The sequence below is a fragment of the Ylistrum balloti genome, unplaced genomic scaffold, assembly GCF_031769215.1.
Source record: "Ylistrum balloti isolate Yb309-2 unplaced genomic scaffold, AGI_CSIRO_Ybal_v1 Utg369806, whole genome shotgun sequence".
In the NCBI taxonomy this organism is placed as follows: Eukaryota; Metazoa; Mollusca; class Bivalvia; order Pectinida; family Pectinidae; genus Ylistrum; species Ylistrum balloti.
Window position 1 is genome coordinate 1692131 of NW_026781981.1, and position 21994 is coordinate 1714124.

General features: G+C 34.7%; 2 protein-coding genes across 3 annotated transcripts; one reads left to right on the forward strand and one right to left on the reverse strand.

Annotated features, from left to right (window-relative positions):
- Positions 1-68: 68 nt before the first annotated feature.
- On the reverse strand, positions 69-13754 carry LOC132544644 (sec1 family domain-containing protein 2-like). The gene is made up of 16 exons (XM_060208267.1): positions 13673-13754; positions 12520-12701; positions 11968-12201; positions 10506-10649; positions 10138-10215; positions 9750-9881; positions 8482-8654; positions 7420-7516; positions 6624-6751; positions 6024-6239; positions 5591-5687; positions 5406-5469; positions 4396-4498; positions 4079-4234; positions 1789-1921; positions 69-1346 (listed from the first exon to the last, which is right to left on the reverse strand). Exons 2-16 carry the CDS (start codon positions 12694-12696, stop codon positions 1263-1265), a joined length of 2016 nt encoding a protein of 671 aa, XP_060064250.1. The 5' UTR covers positions 12697-12701; positions 13673-13754; the 3' UTR covers positions 69-1262.
- Positions 13755-13934: 180 nt separating this feature from the next.
- LOC132544692 (beta-lactamase domain-containing protein 2-like) lies at positions 13935-20728 on the forward strand. Of its 2 annotated transcripts, none has more exons than XM_060208324.1 (8): positions 13935-14322; positions 14631-14822; positions 15525-15624; positions 15999-16104; positions 16441-16563; positions 17366-17553; positions 18188-18433; positions 20524-20728. In XM_060208324.1, the coding sequence occupies exons 1-8, from the start codon at positions 14180-14182 to the stop codon at positions 20713-20715; spliced, it is 1290 nt and encodes a 429-aa protein (XP_060064307.1). In that variant the 5' UTR covers positions 13935-14179; the 3' UTR covers positions 20716-20728. The 2 variants fall into 2 exon arrangements, with proteins under 2 accessions (XP_060064307.1, XP_060064309.1); XM_060208326.1 differs by having other exon boundaries at positions 14057-14088.
- The last annotated feature ends 1266 nt before the right edge of the window (positions 20729-21994 follow it).

The following is a 21994-nucleotide window of genomic DNA, read 5'->3' on the forward strand; positions in this document are numbered from 1 at the left end:
ACCAGGTTTGTTACTTCAGATGACAGGGTATAATTAATATATCAACTTCTATAAATCAAACTCAAAGCAGTTGTTAAACTGTTTCATTCATAGTCAAACAACCATATTTTACATTCCGTAATATGTTTTATCAAAAATAGTACCCTAATAATTACTTGATCTCGATATAGAACATGTCATCTTTAGTGATCTTACCTACATGTTTTTCAGGGCAAAGGTTCAATGGTCACCTACTGGCTCCTTGGAGAAGAATCAGAGAAATGTGAGAAAAAAAGCCCAACAACGTAATGAAAAGAGTTCATTGTCAAACTTTTGAAGAAAGGACTGATGTACAAAGATAATGTATAAAGCTGATACTACTTGGTGATGTTATAAAGTCTAGTTCGTATCAATATACTTATTCATGGTATGTACAGATGTACAGTATATATGAATTTCAATCATCTTAAACGATCTACCCATTTTGGGTGGGAGAGTTGATTAATCCGTCCTGTAACAAGCAATAGCAATGGCCCTTTCAATTTTCCTCTCATTCATTGAATTTGCTGCATAGGAAAATCACACAAGCTGTCTATGCAGGCAGTCTTTATAGTGAAAATTTATACAAGATGACAAAAGAAATTATTTCTAATATTTATTTTCTTAAATGTATAACTATGAATCATTTCAACTTGCTTTACTCTTGTATATATATGTATATCTGTTGGTAAAAAGTTGTGAAAACTTTCTATACAGCCTACATATTAGAAAAGTTTGTCTCATCAGTTATTAAATAAATGTCAAAAACAAATGTATCTCTGGTTTATAGGAAAACTGGTATATTATTACCTGAAAAAAATACCTAAAACTTTATTTTGTTGTAAACAATTTCATTAAAAAGTTCTGCATATAGCAACATGATGTGACTGTCTAAAATTTCCCTAAGAACATATAAGGCCAATGATTGTCATGTGTCCACGGGAAATGCCAAACATAAAGAGAAGGATGTGTTGCCATGGAAGCTATAAAACGACTTTTGTTTAACATAAGTCCCATAAAATGGAGACTCGAGCAAAAAGCCTTCGATTCTGAAGGGCGTACAACATTATTTGTCCCTAACATCAACACTTCCTCTTGAGCCCTGCACAGGATTAACAAACATCCCTGTAATATCATGGATGTGTGATAGTACAGGCCTTTCACAATTAATGAAAGCAAGTTATGAATCATCTTCCCGTATTGCACTTTATTGGTGGAAACATCCTAAAAAACTAGAATCTTCATCAGTCAGGGTTCAAGTTGTCCTGACATAAAAGTGTCTCCACAACGTCTTCAGGCTGCGAGAGCTGTGTGCTTCCTACAATCACCTGTTGAAACAATAATGAAGATTTCTCAACATACGTCAACCATTACAATACGTCTTAAGATGAATTTAGTTTAATAATAAATTTCCAACACTCAAAATGAAACATATCTACTAGGAGGATTCAGAAATTAGTCCACTAGAAACATCACATGAATTTGAAATATGAATTATATACTTATTCCAGTATTTAAAGCAAGGTAGCTTTTGATTGTTTAATGTTTCTAGTCAAAACTAATATCTGCATGTATTAAAAGGAATCCCTGTATCAGTTGTAACGCAATTTTTACAGCAAAATAATAATTATACAGTTGCAGAATGTCTTAATACCTTAGTACTTCAACAAGATAACGCAAAACTGCTTTTCAATTAAAAAACAATTTCTAAGAAAATTTAGAAAACAAGCTGCCATTTTTCTGTTATCCTGATTCCATAGTACGTTTTACCTGTGTATCACTGTGATGAGAGGCGACTGTCTCTCTGATCATCTTTGCTTCTGTTGCTGTGATGCCGCCAAGGACAAACACGATCAGCATCTTGTTATCACTAGGCTTTGGTTTTGCCACAGTTCGAAATAGTCTGAAATCAAGATTATCAATACATCAGGGGCTAAAAACAACATGAAAATACTAACATGTCACCACAATTATAATCCAAACTCAAATTCAATAAAACTTGCATAGGCAAACTATGAACAAAAGAAAGATTTACACACAGACTCCTGAAAAAGTACAAGAATGAGACCTATTGTTCCAGAAGGGTAGGGTTTTGTTTGATATTGCTCGATAAACTATACTAAAAGGATAAAGAACGCAGGGTGAACTTTAAACCAGAAATTAAGTATGATATCGGGCTTCATTTAAAACGAAATTTTGTATACTTTCAGATAAATTAAAGCTTAAAAATTTCCAAAGTCTGTATTTTGCATCTGACAATTGGTTTAGAGGTACTAACGATTAAATTGAATGGACCCTAAGATTTTGAAATTGAAATTAAACTGAGTCATCAATATCTTGTGTGTCCGCTGTTTGCTGTGGTCACAGCCCTTATTCTTCTGGTCATAGAGTTCATGAGAGCGTTAATCCGTCTTATGGGGATGTTGTCCCACTCTTCAATCAGAACTCTGGTCAACTGCTCTAGAGCAGCAGGGGGTGGCTGGCGCTTTCGAACCTGTCTATCCAACTGGTCCCAAAGATGCTCGATAGGGGACAAATCAGGGCTATATGGCGGCCAATCTAGTGGTTGAATGTTGTTGTTGGCCAGAAAGACTTGGCAAATCCTTGCTACGTGGGGCCTAGTATTATCCTGCTGAAGGGTTAGATTATGCTGCTGTAAGAAAGGGATAACATGGGGTCGGAGGATCTCATCTTTATACTTAGCTGCTGTTAAATTGCCATCAATAACAACCAATTGTGATTTTAACCTGTGTGAGATTCCTCCCCACACCATTACTGAACCGCCCCCAAACCTATCCCTCTCTACAACACAAGCGTCCATAAAACGTTCGCCATGACGTCGGTAGACACATTGACGGCCGTCAGATCGATAAAGACAGAATCGAGACTCGTCGATGAAGAAAACTTGTCAACACTGGAAACCGTCGTGGAGCATGTGCAGCAACCCTGACGTAGAGCAGGGGTAAGCTGTGGACCTACGTAGAGGCGACGTGCTCTTACACCAACTTCTCGTAATCGATTCCTTACAGTTTTTTAACTTATAGGATGCCCATGATTTCCACGAACATTAAGTGCACTCTCAACGGCAGTAAGGTGCCGATTACGCACATGAGAGACGACGATATAGCGATCCTGGCGTCGTGACGTTACGCGCGGACGTCATGACCTAGGTCGATTGGCCAATCACCCAGTTTCCCGAAGACGTCTTACAAGACGTTCTATGGTGGAAACATTAACACCAAAGTGCCTAGCAACCTGATTTTGCAGCTGTCCTTGCATCAGCACCTGAATGGCCTGACCCCTCTGAACTTCTGTGAGTCGTGCCATTCTTAAAATGAATCAAATTCTCAATTAATTTTAGGGAATCAGTTGGTCTGTATAAAGACTAACGAAGAGTGACTTGACCAACGCTGCATGAGACCAGAACAACACGGTGCACGAGATTCTTGTTTTTTCCTTCCTCCATTTACCAGAGCTGCACACTGTACCGTGACTAAATTTTCGATACATGACAAGGTGTAATATGACCTAATTACTCAATCCACAAAGTTTCACTTTATTTGGAGAACGCGTTTTTTCAAAATATCGGAATAAATATTACCCTGCGTTTCTTTATCCTTTCAGTATATAAACAATATGGTCATTTAAGGACAGAAAAGTGAATTCAATGTTCATACAAAAGAGAAGACAAAGTCTATCTCTTTGACTCTGATAAAACAGAAATACTAATAATTATAAACTTCAAGATTAAACGAAAATTGCCCACATTTTATTTGAATAATTTCTCACTACATTTAAATAGGCAGAATTTGTTTAAATACATTCCTTAAATTGATTTAATGACTGCTGTTATGACTTTTTAGCACATTGTATCAATGGATTTACAACCAGCATGTGCAGAGCATAGAGATACCTGTCACATAAATGAGTCGGAAAATCTTATTGTATTGAATACACAATTCACTTAGCTATGTATGTAATAAAAAACTTTCAATTAAATGTATGCTCTACTCACTTAAACATGCATATTTTTTATTTCAAATTATTAGAAAATTCTTACCCAAAACCTGATTTTAAAAGATCTGTGAATCCACTAGATATGTATTCAATATCTTGAACGTCTCCTTTTGTACTGTCAAATGTTAAATCCATGAGCTGTTTTAGCAATGGCTTGCCTTTAGCTGGACTTAGAGTTGTACTAGGTTCAACAACACAACTAAAAAAATAGAAGTTATAGGTTAATCTCCAATAAGCTGTTATCAACTCTCTTTAAGGTGCATTCATGCATATTTATAAATTGATGTAAAATTTTGAGAAATGTTATCTATACAATGATATGATGTTGCTAAGAAAAGAAAATCTTGTAAATATACATACCTCATATGTTTTAAATGTTGTCTGGCTGTGCTCACAGCCTTTAGTTTATCAAACATGTCATCTAGTATGGCAGACACTATCTCCTCTGTCACCAAGTCTCCCACTGGCCAAACAAGTTATTATAATAAGTTTTTTTTTGTCAGCAGTGCTCCAGATAGCCTGCGTGAATGCGTTTTCACGCACAATATTTCTAATTTCACGCTAGGAAAAAAATAAGATTTGCGTCATTAACCCGTGCGAAATCCGGACTCTGCGTCAATGTCCAGCTCCAATATTTAATTAGAAAACTCAATAATCTAAGTCAAACAGACACTTATCAAGTTTAACAAGCGCTTTCTTGATCGTGATTATAAACCATCGCATAGCAAATATGGCGCTGTCAAAAATGTTTACAAGTTCAGTGTTACCCTAATATGGAAAAACCCATACACTTGATGAAGGCAGGGGTGAAAAAACCCCTCAATTTATAAAGGTAGGAGTGAAAACCCCACATGTCAAAAAGTTATCTGGAGCACTGTGTCAGTGTCTAATTTTCAACATATTTACAAGATTGCATGGTGCATATTTAATTGGCGAAGTTTACTTTAGAATTAATTACATTAAATATTTTCCTTCCTACTCACATGACCAGAAAATAGATATTTTGGTTTAGACAATAGCTGGGGAAATTTGTGTGCCGCAAAATAAACCTGTTATCTGGTAACGAGAAATCTAAACTCCTATGTCTATATTATTCGGTGTAGAAAGACATAATTTTACCCTTTTTTATCTAATAGTTTGTTACTATTTTAACTCTCACTTCACTTAACATCATTTTTTTCTTGCTTTATCAAAGATGTGACATTAATATATAGATATCACATCAGTATATAAACAAAAATGTAACTGAAATCACTGTATTATCTCAACTAGGAAAACCCAGAAACAAATTTCAGATTCCATGGCATATATATAGAACCATGCATGTGGTTGAATTTATCTTTATCAATCAATAGCTGATTATCACTTACCCAGCATCTTTGTCAATTTGGGTAGATCATCTTTTCCACTCACTATTCTCTTCACCAACAATTTCTATCAAAAATGAAATGACAATGATGACATCAAACTCAGTTATTCTTGATCAAGTAAGCAAAGCATGTTGTAACTGACAAATTATCTTAATTTCCTTTGTGTATACCTGATATATATTTACCTTGATAGCTACTTCTTCATCACTGTAGCTTGCATTTTCTCCTAATAAGGAGTAGACATAAACAATTTGAGTTAACATGCTATCCAAGGATTGGCTCCTGTAAGAAAGTAATTAATATAAGTTTAATCTAAATATAGATTTAATATGTAGATAATCAAAACAAAAAGTATGTATTTATCATCATGGCAACTTTACTTTCACACTTTTTAAATTCTTATGTCCTTTATGAGATTTAACATTCCTGTTAAAGTTTTACTCATTACCTCAACTACCAATATTCAGAATCAAGCAATTGAGCTTATAATTTGTAGAACAATACCAAAATATATCACTGATCTGAAATTCTAAATTTTGCAGATGGAATCACCATTCAGATAATATCAATTGCCGCCATCATACATTGTAAACAATAAAAACAACAACAGACACATACATTTCCTGTAGTGATTTGTCCTGTGTTTTCTCTAGATGACTCAGCAGGACAGGCAATGGTCCCTGACCTTCCTCACTCCCAACACTCTGTATCATCAACTTCTCCATTGACCCCAGCAGATCAAATTCTTTACCTTTGGAACTCTTCAGACACTGACAAGTTGCCATGGCAACCTGAACAGTTTCTATGTGATTTGAGATTGCTTTATAATTTCCTCTGTATGAGAGAAGAAAATCCAATTAAGTTGTTATGAACTTCATTTCCAATTTTATTTTCATGAAAGAGAATTAAGTGAGTGTTCACAGAGATATGCTCCACATCCCTCATTAAAGCTCTTAATGAAAATTCTTTCTGCTCTCATGAGCAATTTTTTATTTTTTAACCTTAGCTACCAACAAAGTTTTTATGAGATAGAGATGTTTGTTTTACGATACAATGCAGATCTAAAATAAATATATCACAAGCAGGGGTGGGGGGACCAAAATATCTCTTAATTTTGAAAGAACACAAATCTGGACATCAAACTTTTTGTTTATCATATACATAGATAAAAAGATATCATAATGAGAATAAGTTGACTAGTAAATCATATCAGCTTACTTAAAAAGTTTGAGGGTATTATCTAGTTGCTCTGCTGTGACTCGACCCGGTTTACCAGATAACTTGAGAGGTAGCTTTTCTGTAGAGGCTGCTTCTACCAATGACCTATTGACCTCCATTAGTCCTTCCTGTTCGAAATTATCTAGACACAGTTAGCAACAGTAGTAATTCCCTGGTCACAAAATACAACTGAATCAAAATATTCATGTCAGTAAAACTTTTATCATTTAACCTGAGATTTCATCACAAGAAAATGCAGGGTATAATTTCATAATGATAAACCTATGATCAATGTTAATCATATCAAACTGATGTAAACAGACTTTCCAGATGAGAGCATTTGTTTTCACAAACATATACAGACTTTCCAGACATACAAACATATACGGTATATAGAAGTACTATCTGAGGAAGTAATCATCAAGGCTTCTTTTTATAAAAATCCTAGTATAATGTCTTTTATCATCAGTACAAGGAATAAACTTTGTTACCAGTATAACACCTATTACATAAATTTTGTTACGACCTGTAATAATACTGTACATAGCTATGATTGGATGAAGTTTCCCATTGTTTCCATTGTGATATCAATATCCCCACAGTGTCAAATGTATCTAGATTTTATATCAATGAAGGCAATGTAGTTTTCTCCCCTACTTCAAAAAATTTATGATGACTTTCATAAACCTATATGAAATCAAAAATTACATAAACTCATTTATTTATTGCATAGAACTGGTATCAGTAAAATCATGTAATAACTATGTGAACTAACTATGTGAAATCAGTTTCATACCTTTACTTTAGAGTTCAAAAGCGGCAAAAGATGTGACTGAGTTGTCTGCCCTTTACAGCCTGCCAAACTCCCAGGAGCTATAACTTCCTTGGATTCACTGCAACAAAGAAGCAAATAAAACTAAACTAATTATGTCAAAAACTAATGTACAAAATTATACATAGATCAGGTCCTTGTGAGTTCCTCTATGATGTCAACCTAACTTGTAGAGTTGAATGTTCAGTATACAAAATGCAAGTAATGATTATATTCTCCATTGTGGTAAGATCCACAAGAATATTAGACACGCCATTGTGCACTGATGATATATTTAGAACAGAAATAAAATGAAAACACCGACTAAGCTTTTATATATTAAATTCTTTAAACACAAAAATAATCTCCATGTAAATTCATGTTTTAGATTTGCATAGAAAACTAACTGACAAAATCAGCAAAGAGAGTTCAACCATAACAATGCGTGACAAGTTACTATGCAGCTATAATATGATGCAACCTACATGTTGTCAATGAAATGGATCCCCTTGAAATGTCTAGTTCCACAAGATGTTTGGTTTGGCATTGGGTAATTCTATTTACTGGCATTATTTGCTGACTTTCATGGAAATGGAAGTTTATATGGAATTGAAGATAGTAATATAAACAACATCCCTATCCACCCCACCCCCCAACAGATGGCTGGTTTTGGCAGCTTTTTGTACCAAGCTTTACGATTTGTCAGTTTTATAAGATGATGTGTTCTCTCCTTTCATAGAGGGAAGTCTGCAAAAGTGTCATATTTCACTTTAGTTATTTTTGTATTTCACAGAGAAAAATATGATAAGCTTAAATCACCAGGCAATCTATATTTCAGGTTGGAAATATTTCATTTAATCTTGAGAATATGTTTACACTAGACAAACTTATTGTTTATGAAAAGTGACATGTGAAGGGAATGGTTCTAGGAATAGTGCAAGGAACTAATCCTGATGTAAAACCAATTTGTACAAGAATGTGAAGTTTCTGGTCACAGATGTAGGGGAACAGGACTTCAACTTACATAGTGATTAAGTTTAAACCTACCTGATGACCCTACACAAGGGTGTCATGTCCACATACACATCGTTATGGTGACCAGGTAGTCGTGGTAACATGCTGGTCATTTTGTCCATCAACACTTCAGGTTGGTGTTGACATGGTGTCATTAAGTCCAGATGGCGGTCAACCAACAACAAGGAAACCTTGGTTTGTGCAGACTGAAAATATTGAGATCACAATATTCTATTAATTTGCCTATCAATGCCTGATTTTTTTGGTTTTTTTCCTGCTTACTTATGTTCAAGACCACAAATTGAGGGGAAAATGGAAGAATGAGGAACAAGAGGCCTAGCGGCCTCGATAGTCATCTGCGATCAGCAATAACAAATGTAAAGGTTAAAGGAGAAGTAAGCTTTCAAATGTCATGACAATGAAATTGTGACATTGATGATAGAAAGCAAGTGTCAATACATGCAAACCATCAAAACTGTCATCCTTCTTTCAAAATCATTTCCAATGGGAAATAAACAATGTTATGCTCAAATATGCATTTTCTCTCCCCACGGATCCGGAAAGCATTTGATTCTACCTTACCTGTTTGGTTAAGAAGAAGAATTTTGAAATCTGGGTCAATTTGCCCCCTTCTAGCCCTGCCCATCAGGCCCTGGGGTCAGCCAGAATCAAGATGAATATACAATCAAGCCACCATCCTTATCTCATAATTCTAACCAAGTTTGAATTATTTCGAATGGAAATTTAACAAATTATGCTCAAAAATCCAATGTTTCTAAATCAATTATAGTAAATTTTTCCCCTTACCATGGGGAAATGTGAGACCCTGGGGCTATGAAATTCACGAATTTGGTAAAGCAACTTAATATGCCTCCATCATTTGATTCTACCATATCTGAGTGTTGCGTAGAAGACTTTAGAATCTTGAGTCAATATGATACTTTTGACCATGCCTGTCAGGCTCATGGGGTGGGGATTGTATAATTCACTATTCTGGTCTTATGTTTCTATTTCAATAAATTGTGATTAGGAATGGACAGTTAATTAAAAACTGCACATATACTTATGTTTCTATTTTAATAAATTGTGATTAGGGGACAGTGAAATGTTACCTCAAAGTCTAGTAACCATGTACATGTACTATAATCCTGTAGACACTCAAGAATTATATCTTTATGGATATTAATTGGGGAAAAAAAGTTCTCTACAAGTCTTCAATATCATTATAATATCACATATGTCATGAAAACTCTGTTTACAAATGATGGTTGATATTAGTAAAATCAGTAGTATACATGTACCTTACGCCTGAGTTTTGCCGGCGGATAGCTAGCTAGCTCTGTAGCCAAGATCTTGCTGGTCTGACCAACAAAAAAGCAGTCTTCCTGGACATTCAGCTCTCCAAGCATGCTGTCTATACTTCCAACCAGCATCTAAAGTGTACACAAAACAAAAAAACTTGACAGTCAGTACCATAAATATGGTATCTATTGTCAGTGTATTTCTTTTGCTGACAAATTCATTTCCATTTGAATTCAAATATTACTATTATACAGATCTTCAGTGAAGTGCTTCTTCTTTCAGAACATTTGTATATTTTAAATATAATATAAATATTGACAATTGTCAGTAATCAAGTGATCATTACAGTCAAAATGCACTTTTTTATATATAAAAGTTAAAACCTACCTTATACAATATTTGTAAGGTTTTAGGCAGGTGAGCAGCTTCAACATCTTTTAAACTGGAAAATGACTTATTATCTCCCTTGAAAATAAAATAAACCTTGTTTTTACCAGCAAATAAAGAGAGTTTTGAAGAAATTAAAATCAATATTTTTCAGGTGTAGGAAACATAACCATTTACCCAATAATAATTTCATTTTAAACACAATAATCAAACATTTATCAAAACCCTAGGACGTGGAATTCTGCATACTGTGTTTCTATTTTCAAACAACAAAAAATATCCATGTGCCATCATATTTATTGACATATAAATCCATCAGAAATCAAGAGTTTGTGAGTACAGCTAACAAATTATCTAATTGGACTTACCCGTACAGACTTGTACTGCATTGAGAGTCGAGGAAGATCAGAAGACATTAGAGGGAACAGCCTACTAAAGGAGGGAGTCACAAATAGGCTTGGTGTCAGGCATGTAGCAAACAGGGGCACATGGCTGACTTCGGCAGTGTAATTCTGATATCAAATAATACAACTGAGTATTAGAACAGAGTGTTAAATCACTGTCCTAGTGATCAGGACTTGCAAAAGTAATTGTTCAATAAATAACGACACTATTCAGGTAAGTGAAATAAGTGGCCATAACTCTGTGAATTACAGGCAGAAAATTGTGGTTATCCGACTTATCCTAACTATAATGGTAATGAACCTACCTATGAAGTTTGAAGTTAATATGTTAAAAGCTGCTTGTGATATGCAACCAACACTTTCAGTAATTGAATATGGGGCTACAACTTCATGAATTACTCTTCAAAACTACAGTGGTCGAAACCTGACTGAGCTATTATTGTGATGAGCCTTCCTATGAAAGTTGAGTTGATCTGTTGACAACTACTTTAGATATCAAGTGGACACTGTTTCTGTAATTAAATACAGGGCCATCAATTTTGATCCAAAAATTGCCATTATCATCTTGTCCAAGCTTTCACTGCAATGAACCATTCTATAAAGGTTGAGTTGTTCTGTTGAAAACTACCTGGTACTCAAGTTATCAACAAGACAATGCATGTGCCCACCCTACCATCTGTTCACATGATAGCATAATACAACCTATCTTTAAAAGGGTGTATAAAAAAGTTATAACTATTCCAAGTATTTTAATACATGTAAAAGATACATTTGGCTGAAGAAGTAAATTGTTATTGATGTCTCAAAAATGCATGTCAGTTATCACTATACTAGTTAACCAATCTATTAATGTAGTCATCACATTATTTTTCCTGCAAATGTACTGAAGTATACACCAACAGACTAAATATATACCAGCAGATCAATATCCATTACCACTCTAAGAAAATTGAGCTACTATTAGATTGTCCTGCTGCGGTTTCGACCTTTGGCATAGTAAGCATAGATGGGTCTCGCGTGTTGTTTAGTGAGATAGTATCTAGGTACTACAAAGAGACCCTGCCTCAAAATGGCCTTGGCCATTAACCGATAATAACAATGTAATGCTACTCAGAATCCCAATATCACAGAAAAAATATATGATATGGAATGCCTTGTACTCTAGGCAATAAGGTTTTACAGAAAAAATCCTATATAAATAAATAACTGAAGGACAGATAGACAATCAATCTTCTAGTATCAAAAATGCACATGGCAACTTTCATTCCAGTTAGCTGTAAATGTTGTATTTCATCATTTTGGTGTGTATTGGTGACATTTGCACCATCTGTTTTATGCATTTTGCACTGTACATATTTTTGACAAACTGTTCATTAAATCTGTTAATGATGTTCCTTTTTATTATCTCTTTATTCTATCATCATACCATATTTCCCATCCACTCTAGGATGCTTTCTTCAAATCGTTCAAAGATCACATTTTCGTCTCCATCACAAGATCCTGTTCGGCTGAACATGTGGACACATGGGCTAACTGTAGTAATGACAACAACATACTGGAGCTTACTGGCCTCAATAATATTCTGAATCACTCGGCTTGTGACTTCCTGTAGCATTGAGCTCACAATGAATACTGCCTTCTTGCATGTGTGATCAACACTCTGAAAAAGAAATGTAAAAGAAATTAAACAAACATTTCTGTTCTGCATTAATAGATAATTTACTCAAATTAATATTGCACTATCTTCAGTTTCATTAGCTCTATAGGTCATACTGCTTTGAAAGCAATGAATAAGATGTGAAAATTATACTGGAAGTAATTCACTCATTAAAATCAGATGCGATAAAAAAGATCTCAACATTTGTTTTTCTAATTCTTTTTGAAAAAAGGATCAAACTACAAAATAATTTCTTCAGTTTTCTTTTCAACATTTCACCTACTTATCACATAATTAGATATATATGTCTTTCTCACAAACCTCAAATGATGAAAATTCCTTGACATTGATGGCACCAGCTTCCAACATAAGTGTAAGACCTCCATTCCAATGTAGGTTTTCAGCGACCACATCATCTGTAAAAACTACTGCCCTATTCACCTTCTGACATATCTTCTGCCATAAGGAAAGGGAACACTGGTGTAAAGACCTCATCATGAAAGCTAGAATTTAAAAAAAGATGAACATAAATAGTTCACATTCAGATAAGTTAAATTTTACTTGCAATTAGTTGCCCTAATGACTAAGTTACCACTGGGTGATCCAATCTAAAATTCATGATCATGTACATGTAGGTAACAAAATATAACATACATTGTATATAAACTGCAACAAAATATTACAATTACAAAATGTATATTCTGACATCCACTTAGAATGTAGTAGAGCTTATAATCTTGTGCTATACAAAATGTAACTTAGCACATTACATGGTTAGGTTTTGAGTTTCTGATTTGCTATCGTAATTATAAGTGGGTTTCCCTGTCAAGTAACAGCAATACGGGTAACCAACTGTGATTCAATATAATGTGTAAAATATACTTAATGAAGTAATGGGGTACACAATGACTTTTGTAGGTTTTTAAGGGGAGCTCAGAACACCAATTCCAAAATATTGAGGAGTCCTAACACAAAAAGATATAATGGGTTCTCAAAATTTAACGGGAATCCCACAGAAAAATTAAGAGTGTGGCTTAAATGTATGAGTCTCAAAAATGACTTGTACACAAACCTGGGTTCTACATGCATTTAACATTCCCTAGGATGTTATGTAACTTCCAGGCTAAGCAAAGGGTATTGCAAAATGTTGCAGAAATTATCTGAATTAATCACGGTAATCTGCCAGTTCTGTAGTCAATTTTTCTTAAGTCTAAAAGATTCTGATTGAAAATATAAAATATTTTTTGTATCATGGTGTGACATCTAGCTGATATTCGAAAGGTTGATATCTCTTTATGTATTAGCAGGGACGTATAATCTGTATTATACGTCCCTGGTATCAGCATTACTGTAATTATTGACAAAATAGTGACTTGATTACATTTGGCAAAGTATGTTTGGACATTTTTTAATGTCCCCTAAACTGATCACATGTTGTAATTACAAGCTGCGTGATATACGCTTGCTTACTCACGTGCGACAATAACCTATTATCTTCACATCAAATACATCAGCTGAGCAACATATCTCCTAGTAATGTCGAATACATCTGTCTGCTACGTTCACCGGAAGTTGAACTAATCTTGCTTGTCCGAAACTCCTCGGATTTTTTAAATATCTTTTGGTAGAAGGACAAGAGATGTTCCTAATGTTTGGAGAACTCTTTAGTTTCAGTATTTGAGAGAAAAGTCCGCGGAAACACGAATGATTTGGCAAGCATCACCGATACATCCTTTTCATGTGCAATCATCGACCTGTAGTTTGCATATCGGTTTTAGTAACTTGATTATGAATGTAAAGTTGAAAGCATCGTTGAAATTTAAGGCGGCTGATTTGATAAAGATTACCGTCACGACCATTTAAAGTTGATGAGATAAACAAATAAACAAGGTAATCTATCTAGCATTGATATCCGGTATCTTGAAAGAGACTTATCAGCTGATCATTGGCTTTCTGTTGAAAGAGACACATACATGAGACGATGGGATGGTTAAGACACTTCAGTGTGATTTTCTTTGCTGTCGTCTTTTATAAGATATACACGTATTTTAGGGGGACTTCATTGCCACCGGTTGTTGAAGGCAATTTTCATCCAGATTTCAGAGAGGTTGCCAATGTGTTCAGGTAATGATTACAGCCAAGGTTAACTGATAATTTGCATATACTTCCTATGATGTACTTATGTTGTAGATAACTTAATCTTCAGTTCATATGCACCTGATTGCCCAATGCATATACTTGTACATGTATGAGTGTAAAAAGGTGTATGCTTCAGCTGGTGAGCGGAAAATTGAGACGATCAGGATTTATGTTACAGCTTTAAAAATCATCTATATCATGTTATACTTTAATAAATTCTGATAAACACATACAAAAATAGCATTTTATAAATTCTGCAGTATTTGCTGTCAACATTCTTTTAAAATCCACAGAAAGCTTGTGGAGGATGGAAGTGAAAAGGGGGCGTCATTTGCCGTCTACTACCGTGGGAAGCCAGTGGTAGACATGTGGGGTGGATATGTTGACTTAGAGTCAGAGCAAAGATGGAGAGAGGACACAATGACATTGGTCTTTTCTTGTACCAAAGGAGTAGCTGCCATTGTAGCAGCAAAGCTTGCTGACAGGTTGAACATTTTATTTATTTCCTTAGCAGTTTATTGTTTCCTGTACATATACTAAGGATACTTCATTTTATTAAAATATTTCTCTATATTTATATCTAATTTTCACATCTAAATTTATATTGAAATTCATTTGACATTGTTAAAGATAAAAATACTTGTCTAGGGTTAATATAAACATTACCTATAGAGTAGAGATAGCTACAGGCTAAAATCAATTAGATAATTCTGTCTGGAACATCAGGCTAATAAAGCCAATTAAATAATGCTGACCAGAACATGTCTAGAACATGCATTACACATTCTTGACCTCTCTCTTGTTATACAAGACAATCCATATCAGATGGACATGCCATCCTTATATGTATAAACTGTCGGGAGTAATGTGTGTAATCTGACATCGGCCATGTTGGTATTCCTCTGTATAAGAGATGTGAGATACATGTACAATTTGATGTTGTTAAGAAGTGTATATAAAGGCTGGTTTCGTCCCATTCAGGGTCAGTTCCTAAGCCAGCATAACTAGCATTTACCATCTTGCTGTATGTGAGGCATAATAAAACTGAACAACACATTTCTGTGACTGGACTCGTCTCTTCACTACAACATCAAGTTATTTACTTAAACATACTTTAACATAAGTCCGTCTTATGTTAATGGAAGTTATGATGAATCTCTCATGTTTATTTTTTTTTCTTATTTTAGAGGATTCCTTGATTATAAGAAATTGGTGTCACATTATTGGCCTGGATTTGGTAAAAATGGAAAAGAGAATATCACGGTTGAAATGCTTCTGAGTCATCAGGTAAAATGAGAGTAGAGTAGAATGAGGATGTTATACCTCTGCAATTTTCCCCATGAAGGGCACCATGTTTAGTCTGTCTGTCCAATAACATTTTAAATCAGTGACATACATAGAGAGCCCCTGAAGAGATTTGCTTTATGTTTACTCCATATTGTCATCACATCACATCCTACACATGATTGGATTCTGGTTTGTTTAATTGCAATAGGGCCTACATGTCTTAATGTTTTCTGATTTTATGCCCAACATATACATGCATATGTAGATACACTTTTATTAATCAACTTTAAGAGAATGCAAACAGTTAAATGGATTCAATTGATTTATCAAATTTGGTAAGAGTGTTTCATCTTCTTATTTAATTTCTACATTAGGCAGGCCTTGTTACAACCAATGAGACTGTTCCATTACATTGGTTATTAACAGACCCTGATAGGTTGGAACAATTCCTAGAAAACCAAACACCAACCATTGAACCAGGTATGTAAGTCAATATTAAGCATATCTTAGTTGTCTTCAGTGTTCATTCTAGCCACTGTATTCTTGTATCATCTTTTACATAGTATCAGCATCTTTAGAGCTGTTTCTCTTAACTAGCAAATGAGTTTTCAGACATGTGTCTCCTTGTGTTAACAGATTTAGATGTCTTATAGATTGTTCTTGACATGTTTATTTACATCAGAAAATGGGATCAAGTTATATGAAGTTGTGTAAAGTTTTGGATTATATGTTTGTAGTTACATTGTAATTAAATTCTGTTTTTTATAGTAATCTATGGCATTTTGTTAAGCTTCCTGATACACATTTGTTTTGTAGGCTTGGGAGTTATCTACCATGCTATCACCTATGGTTTGTACTTGGACCGTTTGCTGCCTAAAATTGATCCCAAAGGTCGGTCAGTGAAACAAATGTTTGAAGAAGATTTTGCAAACAAGTTCAGTAAGTATGACCAAGCTAACAATATGCTTATGAAAAGTTCAAATTCAGGTACACTCAGCAATCTGAAGCTAGAAGTCACAGCCAGGAAGGAACAGTAATGGCCAGATTTTTAGAATAGATAAAGTCTAGATAAAGCAGCTTTAAGCAACAATCGTTTAAAGGAAAATGCTAGAACAGAATGTTAAGGATAATGTCATCCTCGATATTCAAGGGGTTACAATCACTTTTGCTCTTTGCACGCCAGGAACATTTCATTGGAAAATTGAAGGCACAAATGAAGTAATTTGATTGGTTCCAGAAGAAGAAAATTGACCAATCACAGGCTGATACATTCATTTTGAAGATTACAAAGTAGCAACACCCAAAGCACTTACAATATACCGTTATGCAACCTCAAGATTTGTTCAATGTACATCTAAGGATCAAACTAGTCTTTTTGTCTTGTCCACAAGGTGTTGTGCATGGAACCTTCAATTTTGCCAGGGATACAGAGAGCGAAAGTGATTGTAATTCCTTGAGTATCATAATGTGGACAATGAACAGTTATGGCAGGTTGTACTTTATCTTAAGGGCAAAAGTGGGAGGATGGGATGCCTGTTGTTTTGGAGTGGAGTGGGGTTTGGGAGGGTGAAGAAATGTTGGGTTGAAATGAAAAATTGAAAACATTTCTTCAAACATTGTCAAATTAATATCATCATTGTTAGTCAGTTAATTTTTACATTAAAACATTACATATAAAATGTGATTTTTGGTTTGAAGAAAGATTCATATTTTATGTGATATGTTATCATTATAATTACAGATATAGACTTTTCTATTGGATCAACCCAATCTGATGACTATCGGTTTGCTCCTTTCACATCACTTGATGTCAGTAACTTGATATTCAGGTTTCTTACCAAACCATCTTACTGGGATGTGTTACTTAATATGGCCTGGCCAAACTCCCTAGTACTGACAGCAATGACTGCCATAAAGGAGACTGAAAAGGTTCGTTGTATGTCAGCATTTCTATATTTTTGATATTGAAGATAGCCTCTTGTAGTTCCATGTAGATCAGCTCAACTTGTACAGTAAATTTTGGCAACCTGTTCCTGTATCAGAAGGAAGTCTGATTGCTACTTTATATATTTGGTTTCAGTAGATCATACCGTATAAACTGTTTCATAACAAACAGTAAAATTACAATACCATGCTTTTCTATGAATAATGTGGTTTGGTGTACATGACCAGTAGAATTTGACCATTTGTACAATGTACTCTGTACAAAAATTAACAACTCTCTTAATCTTCATTAAAAATGTAACACTCATGATGAACAGTTTGATATCTTCCTAAACAAAATAACATGTTCTGGTAAGCCCTGTGAGAGCAAAACCACTGTATTGTACAATTTAATTGTTTGGCTTTACTGTATTTAATTCTAAATTTGTATTGCAAATTGATTTTCAAATGTGTATCTTTTGTAAAATCTTCAAAATAAGCTCTCTCTGTAAGCTTTTAAGTAATTGAAGGTGCGTGCATTTTACACTCTGAGGATTTATGCAAGAATTGAATAGAATGATTAAGAAAACAATTTAGCTTTGATATAAAAGTTGTACAGCTCAGTCTCTTTGTCCTATAGATTGCGATGTTTAGAAATCCAGAGATTCGGCAGGTCCCTCTAGTGTCCACTATGGGTCATGGTAATGCCCGTTCACTAGCCAAACTGTACGGAATTCTCGCTAATGGTGGGCAGATGGATGGAAAGCAAATGTTATCACAAGACATGATCAACATCCTGAATAAACCAGTGGTGGATAAACTCAGTCTGGATTTATACAGACCTGTAACATATGGACTTGGTGTCATATTCTTTGGCAATCCACAGGTAACAATCCCTCTGAATTTGTAGCATATACATGTACTGAGCTAATACTGAATTGTATTGGATGTTCTCCATGTCCAAGTGAATTAAAACAATGAAAATTTTATGGAAGACCCCCAGTGAAAGAAGAAATTATTTGCTAAACAAAGTATGCAGTGTAATGTAGTGTAAAAATTAAATGATGCACCAAATATCCCTGATCAAAAGATATATGAATTACAGTTCGGGCTAAGGTATTATTAACTTGTATTCATCAAATAAAGTCAATGGAGTGGATGTTAACAGAAATCTATATTTTAACGTTTTAAATCAAGATGGTCAGGTTTTCAAATCATTTATTGGTCATTTCATGTTGTCTGGAAGCCATTATCTTGCACTTGTTATAGATATTTAGTATTCTCAAGAAGAGTTGGTTGGATCTCTCTCATATTTCATCTGTAATTTCCACTTAATTCCTAGGTAGTTGTCCATGATAATTTTGAGAGATGATTAGAAGGGGATCATTCCTGATACAGATATTTGAAATTTATTACCCAATCCATTACTCAAGAAGTACATTGTGATGTCGCTAGAGATATTACAGTCTATGACTTGTTAATCACTGAAATAGATTAGAGAGTGGAATTAGCTGGTCATCATGCAGTTTCAGAGTTTGTTAATATGTGTTGAAAGTACTGACACTACCAGGGCAATCATAGTTAGGATGACTTAATAGGATTAATAGGATAATGACTCAAGGAACTTAAAGAATCCATGTTGACAGCCTTGAGCTAGCCAAGTCTTCTTGTCAATTGTCAAAACAAAATCTACATATTTAATTGTGTTTGTTGGCAGAGGACATCAGTTTATATATATGAATATATGAATAGTGAAATATCCTCTACAAAATATAGAGTGTCCATGTTTTATGTTAATTGCCATCTTATGTCATTCTCACCATTTCTTACTGCTTTTCTCATCACCCAATCCATAACAACAAAAAATGTAAATAAGACGACTTTCCATTCCTTAGATTTTTAAAAGCCTCCCACACTTCTATTGATGGTATGGCCACTGAAATGCCCTCTGATACTTCCTCTAGTTCCATATCATCATCTTCTGTGACAGGATTTTGTGGTTCCTCTCTAATCAGGACCTCATTGAAGTGGTCTGTCCATCTCAATAAGACCTCTGTTTTCCACCTGATTAAATGGCCATTTTTGCATAGTGCTGCTACACTCTGTCTAGGTGTTTCATTGCAAAATGTTTTAATGTGTTTTTATATGTTGACCTCTTGCTGCCTCCTCGGCATCACATGCAATGTTGTCTATGCATTACTTCTTGACTGTTTTCAAACTTCATTCCCTGTCCCCATCCTTGTACTTCTCCCTTAAGTGTCTTATAACTCTCTCTGAGTGTGTACAAAGGATTTTCTTGTTGATCTCCTCTCTTCTATCTGCCCGTTTCCTTGAGACCACACTGATCCATGATTTCTTCTTCTTCCTCCTCGGTCTGCCCAGTACTTCTTTCTGCAGTCTCTATATGCCTTTTGAATCACTCTCAATTTCCTCTCAACTTCTTCTTCCTCTCCCAGATCCTGCTCCCAATTCTTCAATATCTGAAACCTGTTTCTTATAGCGATGTTTAAATTCCTCGTTGTATATGAATCCTACATTTTCTCAATACTTTACCCTTTCACATTTTTTCTCTTTGAACTGCAACTTTAGTCTCACTTTCACTGTTGTGCATACTAGTTGATGGTCAGTTCCCACATACTAGCACCTTATTAAATGTATCATACCTTGTCCCATCACACGAGGATATCAGCAACAAAGAAAGTAATATAATTTGTTCATTAAATTCAACATTAAGATTAAAAGAACCAGTAAAATAAATGATAAAATAGGATAGATGCATTCCATAGACCACACCTAACTAAACTCACTTCAGATGTGTTCTGAAAATTTGTCTTCTAGCTGTTTTTTCAAATGATGTGCAAATTAACACTTTTAGTTTAAAGATTAGTTAGTTGTAAATACATTTTTATTACTGTTTTACTGGGATTTTTTTTTTAAATGAACAAAAATTATCTTTTATTGACATTTTATTTCCAGGGTGGAAAGGTGTTTGGACACACTGGTTTTGGTGGACAGATGGCAAATGCAGACTTAAAGAACCACCTAAGTGTTGCCTACATTACAAATCATCTGTCAGAATATGCATTCGGAGATGATCCCAAGTATTTAGCTTTACAAAAAGCCACTTACAATTGTCTCGAGAAACATTCCAAAAGATATTCTAATTAAAGATTGAAATCTTTATTTTGATTTCGCATTTGTTTTCAAAAGTAGCCAGAGTGGAAACTAAAGAAATTAAGTTTGCTTTACACCCGTTCTTCAAACTCAGGGCCATTGACCGCTCAATTACAGAGTTACTGCCCTTTGTTAGAATTTCATGCATAACTATGCTGACAGTTAAACTTTGATAACAAAACTTAGTGTATACATTAATCACCCTAACAGTAATTGCCCTTTGTTTAAATATTATGTCTACAGAACAAATTAAAATTACTTGCTTTTAAACTACAATAGTGAAACTAAGGATACATCGACAACACTGATACGATGTGCAGTGTACCAAATTCAGGTCCCTTTATCCCTCATTTACAGAGTCATTTCCCTTTGTTAAAAATTCTTGTCCAGCGTATTGTTTGCTTGCATTTAAGAAAATGAATCTTTGTGTATAAATTGATTAAGCGAAGGCAATGTCTAGTCTACCATTGTAAAGACCTGCAACACCTTAATTACAGTCAGGGCCCATGTCCCCTCAGTACAGTTATAGCCCTTTGTTAAAATTTTGTATTATGAGCATACTTTTGCTTGCATTCAAACTAGGATCACTGTGTAGTTTACCAAATTTAGCGCCAGCAACCCCTTAATTATAGAATAATAGACCATTCTTGAAATATTGTGTCCTATAAAATTCAGGGAGCATTCATCAGTTTCACTAATACACTTGTTATGATGGCATTGGGAAGTGCTGTCTCCACCTAATGGGGCCTGAACTTAATGTTGTCACATTAATCATAAGGTAAATGGATAGTCCATTGGTAAACAATTCATATTATTTATGTCTGATGCAAGTTATGTAATCGTAGAAATGTCTCGATGGACACTGTGCATAGTAAGATATTTGTTGACAAACATTTGATGATTCATAATCCATTAAAATGGTCGCCAATCGGTTGCCATGGTGACCAAATGAAGGCCACGTGGAGGAATCTCGTTGGGACACTCCCTCCGAAGCTATAGTAGATTGGGTAGCGGGTAGTATTAGCCACTCATTCTGGCGACAGTTCTAGATCATATTGGCAAGCACGAAACTAAGAGTGAGTAAAAGTTTTCTCTGATGATAAGATGCTCCTACCTCATCCAAGAGGATGTGATTGGTTATTTTTCTCTTAACTTCCTGTCTTTTATATTTTGTTGTCTCAAAGCCTGACTTTGTTGGTGCGACATAATTCATTGGTGTAGTATGCACATATACTTTAACTATGAAATGTATGAACATTTCGAATTTCATTGA